At 45.3% G+C, this 12,275-nt stretch overlaps 1 protein-coding gene across 1 annotated transcript in view; it reads right to left on the bottom strand.

The window, feature by feature from the left end:
• Window positions 1-5,559, bottom strand: part of MYO15B (myosin XVB) — a 31,309-nt gene extending 25,750 nt beyond the window's left edge. The window contains exons 1-4 of the mRNA XM_041486496.1: window positions 5,346-5,559; window positions 2,680-2,732; window positions 2,306-2,364; window positions 2,095-2,218 (exon numbers count right to left, since the gene is read on the bottom strand). Of these exons, the coding sequence (XP_041342430.1) occupies window positions 2,095-2,218; window positions 2,306-2,364; window positions 2,680-2,732; window positions 5,346-5,559 (450 nt within the window). The remainder of the gene's footprint in view (window positions 1-2,094; window positions 2,219-2,305; window positions 2,365-2,679; window positions 2,733-5,345) is intronic.
• Window positions 5,560-12,275: the final 6,716 nt, after the last annotated feature.

Raw genomic sequence — 12,275 nt, forward strand, 5'->3', positions numbered from 1 at the left:
TAGCATAGTTTCTATTTTAACATTATGTTATAACCTAAACCAGTATTTAATAGTTAATTTAATACTTAAGAAAATTAATACAGCATAACTTTCTAACATAACACATACAATATTCATTTTAATACTTGCGAAAAGCCAATCATAAAATACACATAAAATACACTAGAGGATGAGAACAGAATTGTCTGCTGAGGGACACATCAGCCACACAAACCAAACACACGCGGAGCAGGCCGGGAGCCAACGTCAGGAGGGGCCTGGACATCCCCACCTGGCTGTCCCTCGGCAAGGCCAAAGGGCTGTCCCTTGGCTGTCCCTGGGCTCCTGACCTTGCCTGGTAAGCTCGGAAGTGAGCCTGGATGAGCGTGACTTTCTCCTGGAGGACACGGAGGCGGCGGAATTTCCTCTGCAGAGTGACCGCGGCCCAGCTCTGCCTCCGCCGCCATCGTCTCTCCTGCCCTTCTCCTTCAGAAACACCCGGGCAAAGGCAGCAGCTGCTGACCACGAGGGAAGCAGCAGCTTCTCCCAGAGCTGATCAATAATAAAAACTGCTGGTTTGTCCCTTTGTAGCCTTTAAGGGTTCTTGCTAAGGAAACTGGAAGGGCAGGAGGCACAGGTGCAAGCGGCAGAGATGGATGAATTGCCGTGGACAAGCAATCAGGGAGTGATGGAGGTTAGCAGGCAGCAAAAGTAGAAGCCCAGGAATGCTGGGTATACAAAGGACTTGGCCATGCTACAGTAGCCTGGAGCTGGAGTCTCCTGTTAATCTGAAGTGCTAAAAATGCCTCCTTAGTACTTGAGACAAGAAGCAAAGGTGAGAAGTCACCCTTAAACTGAAGGTAAAAACATTGATTACTTGTGCAATCATTCTGGAAAACAGCCTCACCCTTTGAAAGGGATCCCATGAGAGGCTGAGAGCTCCTCACCTGAGTCAGGGATGTCTGGTCATCCAGGATGCACAGGATGCCATGGGGCTTTGCAGTAAGGAAATCCAGGCACGACTCACTGCACATCTTAGAAATAGGAATCCAAACTAACTGCTCCTGGCTGTATTCCTCCTGCATGTTAAAGGCCAAATCCAGCCAAGCAAACAAGGACAAATGGAGAGAATTAACAGAGGGATTTGGTTTTTATCAGGAAGTTAGTGTTTCACAGCTGTTAGGAACTTGCCTAGAATTGTCTGGATTTGTCTCATGAAACTTCATCTAAAGCCACTAATGATTTTCTTGATTTGAGAGAAGAAGGCTGCTGAGTGATAAAGTGAACTGTAGAACAAGTCTGATAAATACACTTTCATCCCCAGGACATAAGTTGTACAGAAAATGCTACAAACAAGCCAAACAGGCTTTAAAAGTGCCCACCGAGGTCTGGGCTTTGACCCTGACCAACTCACTTACAAAATCTGGACAAGGGAGCAAGGTGCTGACAAAATCTCCTTCCCTTAATTTACTGTAGAATTAATCAAAGGTATTAAATGGCAACTCTTTGGACGAGGATTCCATGGATATTGCCTAAGAGGACCATTCAATTTCCTGTTCCCTGCTGGGGGACACTCTGAGGATGCCTCAGCTCAGTCCATGTGTGCTGGCTCAAGGTGGTGTGAATCCACTGAGCTGCACTTACCTCAATGGGCAAGGACAGTCTGGCTGAAGAACCACTGGAGGTGCTCATTGGCAAAGCTGATGCAGAGCTGCTCTAAGCTGTTCACCCCCAGATCCTGCAAAGATAAAAATCCATCCCTTCCAAGGCCCAGGGGGCTGTGGCTCCCTGTAAAAGCTGCACAGGCTGAGCTGAGTTGCTGGTTCTGGCCAGTGTGGATGAACCCCAACAGTTCAAAGCATCTTCTGTCTGGTTTGCAAGCTCTCAGCCTGGCTTACTGACTAGGCTGAGCAGCCAGAGGTGAGACAAGCTGTGAAGGAGCATAAAGAAGGAAAGATCTACTCTTGGATGCACAGCCCCACCTCTGTATTCCATTGTTTTCAGCATTCATTGGCACACAGGTTTCTAACAGGAGCCCTAAGTAAAATACTGCAAGGCCTTGGTGAGCACTTGCCCTCACTGCCCAGGCCATAGCAAAAGAAGATGAAAAACAACCTCAAAGCCATGGATGTCCACAATGCCCACGGCACAGTCAGACTCCCAGGGAGCCAGCCACTCATTGATCCTCAGCAGCAGCCACTCAAAGAGCAGGTAGTACAGAGCCTTGGCAATGGAGTCCCTGAGTGGCAGGGGGGACAAGAACCAGTTACTGCAAAGACAGCACCTCTGGGTGCATCTCACCCACCCAGACAACAGCAGAAGTCACCTGGCATCAATGGCTCCTTCGACAGACAGAGGGGTGAAGATCCGATCATAAGATGTAACCTGGATACAGAGAGAGACAGAATTTACTCTTATTATCTCTCAAAACCACCTTTTTAAAAAAATTTTTAATCCACAAGGAAGTCAACCAAGATAATAAATGGATATTTTTTTCTATTTGGCTGAGAATTTACCCAGATATCAAAAGGAAAACTAAACCCAGAATTTTACTGCCAGAGCTGAGAGTCACCTGGCCAAAGTGACAAACCTGAAGCCACTCGTGTCAGAAAAGAGTCCTCCTAGATGTGAGCTCTGCCATCTTTACAGAGCTGCCCTGAGGGGCTCAGCCCACCCCAACCATTTTATTCCTGCTTTTACCTCCCAGATTTTGAGCCTTCTAAGTTTAGGACAGTGGGGCAGGACGTTGCATGCTTCAGGAGGAATGAGACATCACCAGAAAGGGACTCACAGTGACGTGGTGTGTGACAGCACTCTGCAGGAGCTCTGCTGAGACACACAACAGACTGGCCACAATCTGAATCTCAGCCTCACTGGCAATGGCTGCGTGTTCAAAGGATTCTTTCTAAATAACAAAATTTTCTTTATTATATATGTTATAGATACATAATATTGGCTTTTCACAAATATTAAAATGGATTTTTTATGTGCAGCGTTAAAGTAACTTTGTTATAAAGATATAGTTTTTATTTCTGTTGTTAATTAAGAGGTTAGCAGGCAGCAAAAGTAGATGCCCAGGAACACTGGGTATACAAAGGACTTGGCCATGCTACAGTAGCCTGGCTGCGTGTTCAAAGGATTCTTTCTAAATAACAAAATTTTCTTTATTATATATGTTATAGATACATAATATTGGCTTTTCACAAATATTAAAATGGATTTTTTATGTGCAGCGTTAAAGTAACTTTGTTATAAAGATATAGTTTTTATTTCTGTTGTTAATTAAGCTTGGTGAAACAGCTGCTTGTGCTAAAATGCCCGCTTGGATGGGATAACATCCAATGAACACAGGATGAGGGCACCTGTTCAGATCTGCCAACCAGCAGCACTCACCATCTGAAGGCAGTGTGGGCCGGGGCCAAAACTGAAGATGATGGTAGAAGTGGACTAAAACCCCAACCAAGGATTACACATGCTCTAAAATGGCAAACCCAAGGAGGGGCCATGTAGGAATACATAAACTAGTTTGGGAAAAAGTTTGGTATGCATAAGGGTCTGTGAATATGCAACAGGCTGATGTAAGGGAAAAGGTATCTAAGGGGTATCTCTGAAGATAAGTGTGCTCTTGGCTGAGTACCAAGATGCACACAGCCTCAACGACCTTTGCTCTGTGGTCCTTGTCTCTTATTATCCTTTATTAAACTTTTTTAATTTTCACAGGAGAGTGAACGTGTTTTTCACATATATTACTGCACATATATTACTATCTATATTACTGTATATTATAGATAAGAACAATGGATGGGATACAAGGTCCCTTTTGTATAAATATTCTCAACAGCACCTCAGCTGCGCAGAGCTGGTCACAGCCTGGGCAGAACACCAGGCTCATTTTGGCTCCTTAAAAAGACGCTCGGAATTCCAGCGGGCAGCTGGCCACTCCGGCCACTGGACACCAACACCGGCCCTTTTCCCTGGGAAACAAAAGTCATCAGCGTTGAGATCTTATTGCAAAGGTTTCCTACCTTCTTTGGGACTTCTCAGGGGCAGCCCCTCGCAGCACTGACTCCTTCTTCTTCTCAGCACAGCCAACAAACTCCATCTAACTTCTCAAGCATCCAACCGACTTTTTTACATTAGCCATCCTAATGGGATCTAGCTGTGGCCTATTAAGGACTGGCCTGTTCTTAATTCTTGATAATTCCCACAGATGTAACTCCTTAGGGGTGAGGCTACCTTCATCACTATCGCTATTTTCCTACGTTCCAACCATGCACACCTGAACACAAACGCCGGCCCTTTTCCCTGGCAAACAAAACTCACCAGGGCAGGTTCCTGATGTCAGTCTGCAGGAGGCACTTGGCACTGTCAAAGCAGCCACAGCTGCTGATGGTGGCACCTTGGGTCTGGGAGGCAAGGGTGAGGTCCAGGCAGCCCTTGGGCTTCTTCTTGCCAAGATCCAAGATAGATTTTGTCAGTCTCTGCGAACCCTTCTGTGCATAATCTGGTATTTTTCCCTTTCCTTCTCTGCAGCAGGCTGGGTTATTCCTGTTAATTATCTCCTTGAAGACTCTGCTTTACAATGCTTTGCCAGCCAGGTAACATTAATCACCCATTAAGGGCTGGGCCCTTAATTGCCCTCCATCCTAGAGCCATTAATGGTGCTTGTCCATTCCTCGCCTGAAGGCGAGGTGATAGCAATCACTATCGAGGATTCCTCCTGACCGCAGCTGCTGTAAAGAATTTGAATTTGCCACCTGGGAAAGCTGACTCTCGCCGAAATAGGAAAAATTTATTGCTATTGTTGTGACCTGCTTGATTATGGAAAACAATCTTTAAAAAACTCAAACAAAACAAAAGGCACACCGACCAGGAAAAAAAAAAAAAGTGTTCCAAGATTGTGACTTGATGTAAGTCTGACAAACAAATACAATTTAAATAATTGCAATCAGCAGTATATTTCAGTGGTTTAAAATCTGCACTCATTGACAGTAAAGGAACTGTTTTGCAGAAGATAGAAAGAAATACTCCCTGCTTTTTGCAGTCCCACAGTAAATTGCAAATGCAAGGAAAGGCAATGAGAAAAGAGGTTTTACACCACACGATGGAGCCATAAGTTTACACAACGACTCCTCGTTAGAGTCTCTCAGAGCAGAAGGGGCCTGAAAAGTGAGAAAATTATCACCAAAGAGACAAAGATGTTGACTCTTAAATCAGATATGAGAAGGAGCAGAGCTGACTTTAGCAGAGTCCTGAGAACCCTTTGCAGGGGAGAAAAGTGCTTTGGTGCCTCTCTAACCACACAGAAGGGATGCCTGGTCCATTTCTCTGTGGCAGCTGCTGCAGAGCACCCTCGGCTCACTCACCTGGCCCAGGTAACAGCAGCACTCTGCCTCCTGCAAGCATCTCCTCTTTCTGCTCCGCGGGCAGCCCTGCCAGCAGCTCGTAAAACACGGGGTAGTTCCTCTCACCATGGGAGAGTCTCTTTCCACATCTCTTTTTAAAACTCCATTTCTTCCTGTTTGTGGTGGCTTTTCCTTCCTTGTCACTGCTATCCTCACTCTCCTGCCCTGATGTCATTTCCCATTGCTTGCAGGCTTTTCCTTTTTTCCCCTCCAACCTGGACTCTCTATGTTTTCTCCCCAGACCAGATTCACTTTTATAATTTCTCCTGCAGGCTCTTTTTCTCCGGAATAACTTCTTGTGGTCATTCTCTTTGCATTCCTGAGGCCTCCCCAGCCTCTGGATTTTTAAGTATCTTCTCCAAGGCTGTCACCTTGCCCAGGAAGTGACTCTTTGCCCTTCCCTTGGTCTCTGCTCTTACCTTCCCTCCTCTTCCCACAGCACATCTTTGAGTCTCCTGAAGAATGTTTTTCACAATTGAACACCTTCTCTTTCCCAGCCTTTTTCTGCTGAGTCTTGGATCGGGAAGGAGGCATTTCCTCAGTGTTCAGGAATATGTGAGGGCTCATCTTGACTCACCTATGAAAGGAAACATTGTGCATTTTGCTGTGAAATAAGCTACAAAGGGAAGCCAGATGCTCCTGAGCACTAATTTGCCTTGTTTCTGTGGAGCCAAATAAATGTTTGCAGAGCCTTGCATGTGCAGTGCCAAACTGACTGCCCTGTTCCAGGTTCATCTCTGGCTCAGTTTGTCACAAATCACCCTGATTTTCTTCTTTTATTAGAATCATACCATCATAGAATATGATTACCTGGAAGGGACCCACCAGGATCATCCAAGTCTGACTCCTGGGCCTGCACAGGAATCCCATCATTAGGCCACGTGCCCCTGATTTTCTACAGCTGACAAAGCTTTGGACACACTGTAGCTCAAAATAGAATGATTCTTTTATTTCAGTTTCTGCTTTTCCACTATCCTTCTTTGTGCTGAAGAAGAGTGTATGTGAAATAAACATCAGAAGCAAACACTGCTCCAGTGTGTCATCACATCTCCACTCGACTGCCCCTGAGTGCTCTGGCATTCCCTGGCAGTGTGGGAAATGGTCAGTATCCCAGCTCTTCACCTCTTTATCTTTCCTCTAATCATATACATGGAATAAAAGATGTAAAAGTGCCCAAAGGATTGGTCCTGATCTTTCAGGCTGATGCAAAATATCACTTCTACCCTTTCCAGCTCTCCAGACTCTTTATTTTATGAGCCAACCCTTTCTGCTTCAGGCATCCCACTGGGGCCCCTGGGAGTGAATGAAGTGCTGCTGGCAGAGCCTGGGTTTGGGTCCCCAACACCAAACACTGCATGGAAAAGCTCCAAACCACAAAAGAGTAAGAGCACAACTGGAAGGAAATGATGGATCAGAGAAAGGAAAACTTGGAGGTGAGTGGATGAGGAGAATGAGACTAAGGGAAAAATCTTACAGCAAGGAAACCCATCAGTCTGCAATATCTTCCCAAAGAAAACAGATAAAAAGGCTCTTGTTGGGGCTGTTTGGGACTAACTTGGAAATTGCATTACCCAGTGATGGGCAGGGAACAAACCAGCACTCCGGACAGGGAAATTCCATTATATATTTTGTCCTCTCATCTCTTTCTCTGTTAAAGTTTTCTCTCCATTTTCTCCTTTTTCTTTCTTTTTGTTCTTCAGCCAATTCTGTGGATTCTCCACAGTCAGAAGAGAAACTCCCAGCCATCACAAATTTACAAATTCTGCCAGTGGGTAACAGAGGATGGAGCAGTCAAGATTTTGTTACTGATTTCTCCCAACTTCACCAAGCATTAACTTATTTAAAGGCTGAAATCCAGCATCTGGAAACCTCCAGTCACTTGTTAGACTATTATGGGATGCTGGCAATATATTTACCTGCCTGACACTCTGATCCTGCACCCCAGTGGCTGTGGGTGCAATGTCTGTACACAAGCTACAAGCCCAAAAGGGTTTTGGCCGAGGCTTCCCGGAACTTCCATCCACAGACATCTCCCTGCCCCAGGGAAGGGGATGGGGAAAAACACAGTCAAGATTGTAATTCAGCAAGCTTTAAAAGCTTTAAACCTTTACAGCTGCTATAAAGTCTGACAAGGAATGAGAATTTTTAGCACTTAGTACCTCAGCAAAGATGGAAATCCAGCCACTCTCCATAATATCTTATGACCTGGCTGCAGACTGAAAATTGTCCAAGCGTGTTTACAAGTTATTAAAGTAAATTTTGAAAAAAAGGCCATTAAAAAGTACATTCCAGTACTCTGGGAGCAACTCTGTAAGAAACCACTCAGTGAATCAAAAAGTTTGTCTCACCTCAGTCACTCCAAGGAGGGCAGCAAAACCACATTTGAGATTTCCACAGCTAGGGAAGGATGATGCTCTAAGAAAAGCACATTTGGTGTGTGTAAAGCACAGGGGTTTATTGCAAATGTTGGTTCCTTTTCTGTACCACCTATTTTGTGCTGTTCTGCACCACAGAACAATCTGCAATGGGGAAAAACAGCATCTCCCTTTCCTCCAGCTGCAACTCTGATACCAAACCAAAAAGCTGCTGCCCTGACAGCAGTTACATACCCAACAATGTGTCCTTAGGGTTCCCTCTAAACTTGCTTTTTTTGTTCTGATCTAGAGCTGACCCTGTTCAAACTCTCCTGGACACTGCCCAGTGCAGAGTTCATCTCTGAACACCAGTCCTCTTCCCTCCCTCTCTCTGAACAGGACTGTCATACACAGGTGTCTGGTCACCTCATTTCAGCCCCCCTCCCCACTTAAAACCCCAATACTCCTGGCCTAGATCTCTAAATCCTGCAACAAGACTTTTGTTACCGAGATTAATGGCAGCTGAATTAGACCCTAAATCCTCAGTACAGAATAGTTGTTAATATTCTGTCCTCCTGGGGGCTTAAAGTTGATTCAGCTTCTCTACAGTGCCAAATGCAGGAGAAAATAATAAATAAAGGTCTGCTTTTATGTGCTGTCCCTAGTTAGTCATGTGTCTAAAGCCTTCCACAAAACAAAAATGCTGAAATTCTTGGATGAGGTGGAAGGTCAGGAACACTGCCCAAATTTGTAGGGAGCTTAGACACAGGAGTTTGGCTTGACTCATTGTAAAGTCAGGACCCCAGAGTGAATCTGGGTTAGAAAGTGAAAAACTGGAGTTGACAATTCTTCAGAGACAGGGCTTTAGAGCAGATTGGTTTGTAACACCACTGTTATTACTGGGAATGGGAAGCTGAATCACTGCTTATATAAACAGCTCCTTTGACATCAGACCTGCTCTGATTAACTGCCCTGGACCATCTGCCTGCTGGACACTCTGCAGCAGGTGAAAGATGATGCTCATCAGTTTTTCAGCTCCCCTCACCACACCAACTTCACCTAAATCACTACAGGAAAAAGAACAATTCGATGGCATTCTCCCTTTTTAGAAGAAATGAGAGAAATCAGAGAAAGGAGATCCTCAGTGCTGTCAAGAATCACAGCATGAACCTACAGATAAAAAGGAGAGCACGCTGCTATTTTAAGACCAATAAGGAATTGTCTGTCTTCCCTGGATTCTCCCAACTCATACAGAGGAAAGTACAATCATTAATATTAAAGGGACCTGCCTGGAACTTAATTCTTAAGTTTCTATTTTCATTCACTGTACAAATTGCTCCAACCCCTTCTTTTATCACTCTGCTCAGTAATTTTTTGTAACATACCTACACTGATTCCAGCTAGCTACCCCTTACCTGGATCACAGGTCACATCCATGCAATGGCAGCATATTCCCTCTCCCATGCCTTGTTTCCATGCAGCCCAGGGTCTGTTCCAGAGTTCTTGCAAGCCTGCCCAGCTGTGGAGTCTAGCAGGGATTCTGACTGGGCTGTGCCCCAGGAGCAGATAATTACACATATATGGAAGGAGAGCAGCATCAATAATTCAAGCTTTCTCATGGTATCTTTTGAACTTTTCAACCAGTAATATCAGCAGCTGGCTTGCAGAATTTGGGATAAAAGAAGAGGTGGGATTTCACCTAGGTCAGGGTCAGATGTGGTATGATTAGGAGCACCCCCCAAAAAAGACTGAAAGGGTCAATTCTGAAACCAAAACGCATCCACTACAATGCAAGAGGCTGCCAGACAAGGCACAGCAAAAACTACCTAAAATAAAAAGCTTAGGCCAGTGAAAAGAATGAAATCATAGGCCCCTTTCTTTTGCAGCCCTGGAGTTTTATTCCAGGGATCCAAGCACGGATAGCTCAGCCTCTGCTCTCTCCTCGCCAATACCAAGCTCTCTGCTGAAACAGGAAAGCAGTTTCCAGCTCAGCACTGAAAAAGACAGCAAAACTGGCACAATTTTTGCCCTCATTATGCCTAAATCTCAGTCCAATCAAGCAGAACGACTAAATCTCCTTTCAACTCGAATTTCCAAATAAAGTTGTTCTCCTCTTGCAGACAGGCTGAGGTTACTCACAGCCAGAGTTTGTGTCCATGAAACTCTGTTTAACTCAGTTTTGCCCTGTCTCAGCTGTTCTCAGGAAATCAGGTAAGAGCAGGCACAAATGCTCAGAGTGAGCCTGGCCCTGCTCTCCCCAGGCTGCAAAGGGACAGCACAGGGACACCAGGATTTAACAGCTCTGAGGGCGTCACTGGCTCCGTAAGGTTTCCTGCCCCCTCCCAAAAAGCCTTTCCAGAGGAGCTGGAGATTAAACAAAATGAACTCAGGTCTGGCCAGCCACCAGAACAAGTGACCAAACATGAAACGTGATAAGATTTTAGATGTTTTGCAGCATTAGTTTGGGTGGGACCTGTTTGTCCACCTCCTTCCAAGAGCCCCTGGCTGTTCTGTGCCTTGAGGACTCCTCCATTAAGAAGCAAAGATAAAATCCGGGGGTTGAGCTGGAGAACTTAAGAATTTTACCTGAGCTTTCTGTCCCTGGATGCTCCACTTCTCTTAGTTCACAAGAATGAGACCGTAGAGCAACAGTATAGTTAATTATTTCATCACTTTCTTTTATTAACTGTCCACAAATCACTCTCTATCCCTCTCTGCAGAAAAGAGAAATCTCTCCTGTAAAGGCCAGAATGACTGATGGCATGTGAAGCATCAATTCCTTAATGAGTCTTGGAGAAAAGCCCCGGGGCTCTTAGCTCTAAGCTTCTAATGTGTGTGGCAGGGAGGAGAAGCTGCTCTGAAAAATTCAACTCTTGAGGAGGAAATGGCTCTAACAAACTCCATCAGCATCAGCCGGAGCCTCTTCAAGGCTCTGCACAGCCCAGGCAGCACCGGAGCTGCTGCTTTGGTTTCTGTGCTTTGTCAGAAGCCTCGGACGTTTGGGTTTCACCCTGGGAGGGCTGAGATGAAGCCACTGATCACATTCACTTCAGACTCCTGTCTGCTCTGGGCTACCTGAGATGAGAAAGGCTGAACTGGTGCTGTGCAGATACTCCCTCCCCAGCCCAGTCTCCAGCCTGGCTGTCCCAGCACCTCTAACCTGAATTCTGTGCACAGAGTGAACACATTTGTTTGCCTTTTAAAGTGCTCCTGGCAAGATGCTGGCAGTTGGTTCATATCTTGTTAAGGGAGAGGCAGATAAGCACCAGGAAAGATGAAACCCTTCCAGATTTCAGCTCCAGATCCCCAGGTAGACTGGATAGTGGAGTTTCCTAAAGATTTCTTCATTTATGCAAAATACCTTTCAGGTCCTTTCAGGCAGAATTCAGCCACTATGATTTTGAAAACTTATTAGTGAGTGATAAAACATCAGAATCACCTTTTCACTGCAAACTCTTAAGTCAATTACATAAAAGAAAATCTTTTGATGCTATTGCATAAAAGAGACACGAAAAGTAACTCAATTTTTAAAAATTACTAAATCACACAAAAATCACAGCTAGGAACTAGCTGTGATTGATCAGAGAAAAATTTATGCAAAGAACATTTTGTATAAATTCCCAACCACCTTGTTTGCTTGGTAATAGCTCAGGTAAAGAGATTGGTCAAAGCTTTCTCAAGAACATGTTTTTAAGACAAACCCCCTAAACATATAAATAGGGTCTCCTCTTGGCTTGACTCCACAGCAAGTAGAATTGACAACCCAGTCAGGACACTGAAGCCTGGAAGACTTGTTTAAAAATATACATTTTTAATGTATCTCCCCTCCTTCCCACCACCCCCGTTGCATTAAAATAAAATATCTCCACTCTTGCTTGCATATCATATGCTGCCTCATATTGACAGAAAATATTCTCCTTTGGGCCTGTACCCCAGGTTACTGAGGGAGAATTCCTGACCTCTGGCTGTTTCAAACTGGGCTCTGCTGCTTTCTTCCAGCTATTTTAGGACAAGCCAAAAGGTCTCCAAGGGCCTCTTCCCCAGCCATAACCCGAGGAAGCCAAATAAAATATTCATTGCAAGGAGAAACCAAAACAATTAAGTCACACAGGTTTGAAAACAGCCCCCTTAAATATTTCAGGAGCACTTTGTTGCCCAATTTTCTGCCGTTCAGCAGGGCTGGATGATCCTGTTACACTGCAAGGCTGTGTCCTGTGGCCCCATCCCCGGGGTCAGGGACAGCCCCAGGGATGGACCCGAGCTGGGTGAGCTGAAGGACTCTGTGCTAAGACAGGGCTCAGACTTCTCCCTTCTAATCCCCTGAGTGACCTCTGTGGTTGTGTCTAAGAGGAGCAAACCCAGGAGGCAAGGCCAGGCAAGCCCACACCAAATCCAGTCCTGGTTTGGTAGCACCAGTGAGCTCCTGGAGAGCAGCAGCAGCAGAAACAAGCCCAAGGCTCATCCCACTGCTCCTTCCCTGCTGCTGTGCCCTGTGCTGCTCTGGGACTCAGGATGTGATTTTTGTTTCACTGGGCAC

The sequence above is a fragment of the Pyrgilauda ruficollis genome, unplaced genomic scaffold (assembly GCF_017590135.1).
Source record: "Pyrgilauda ruficollis isolate IOZ18807 unplaced genomic scaffold, ASM1759013v1 scaffold77, whole genome shotgun sequence".
Lineage (NCBI taxonomy): Eukaryota > Metazoa > Chordata > Aves > Passeriformes > Passeridae > Pyrgilauda > Pyrgilauda ruficollis.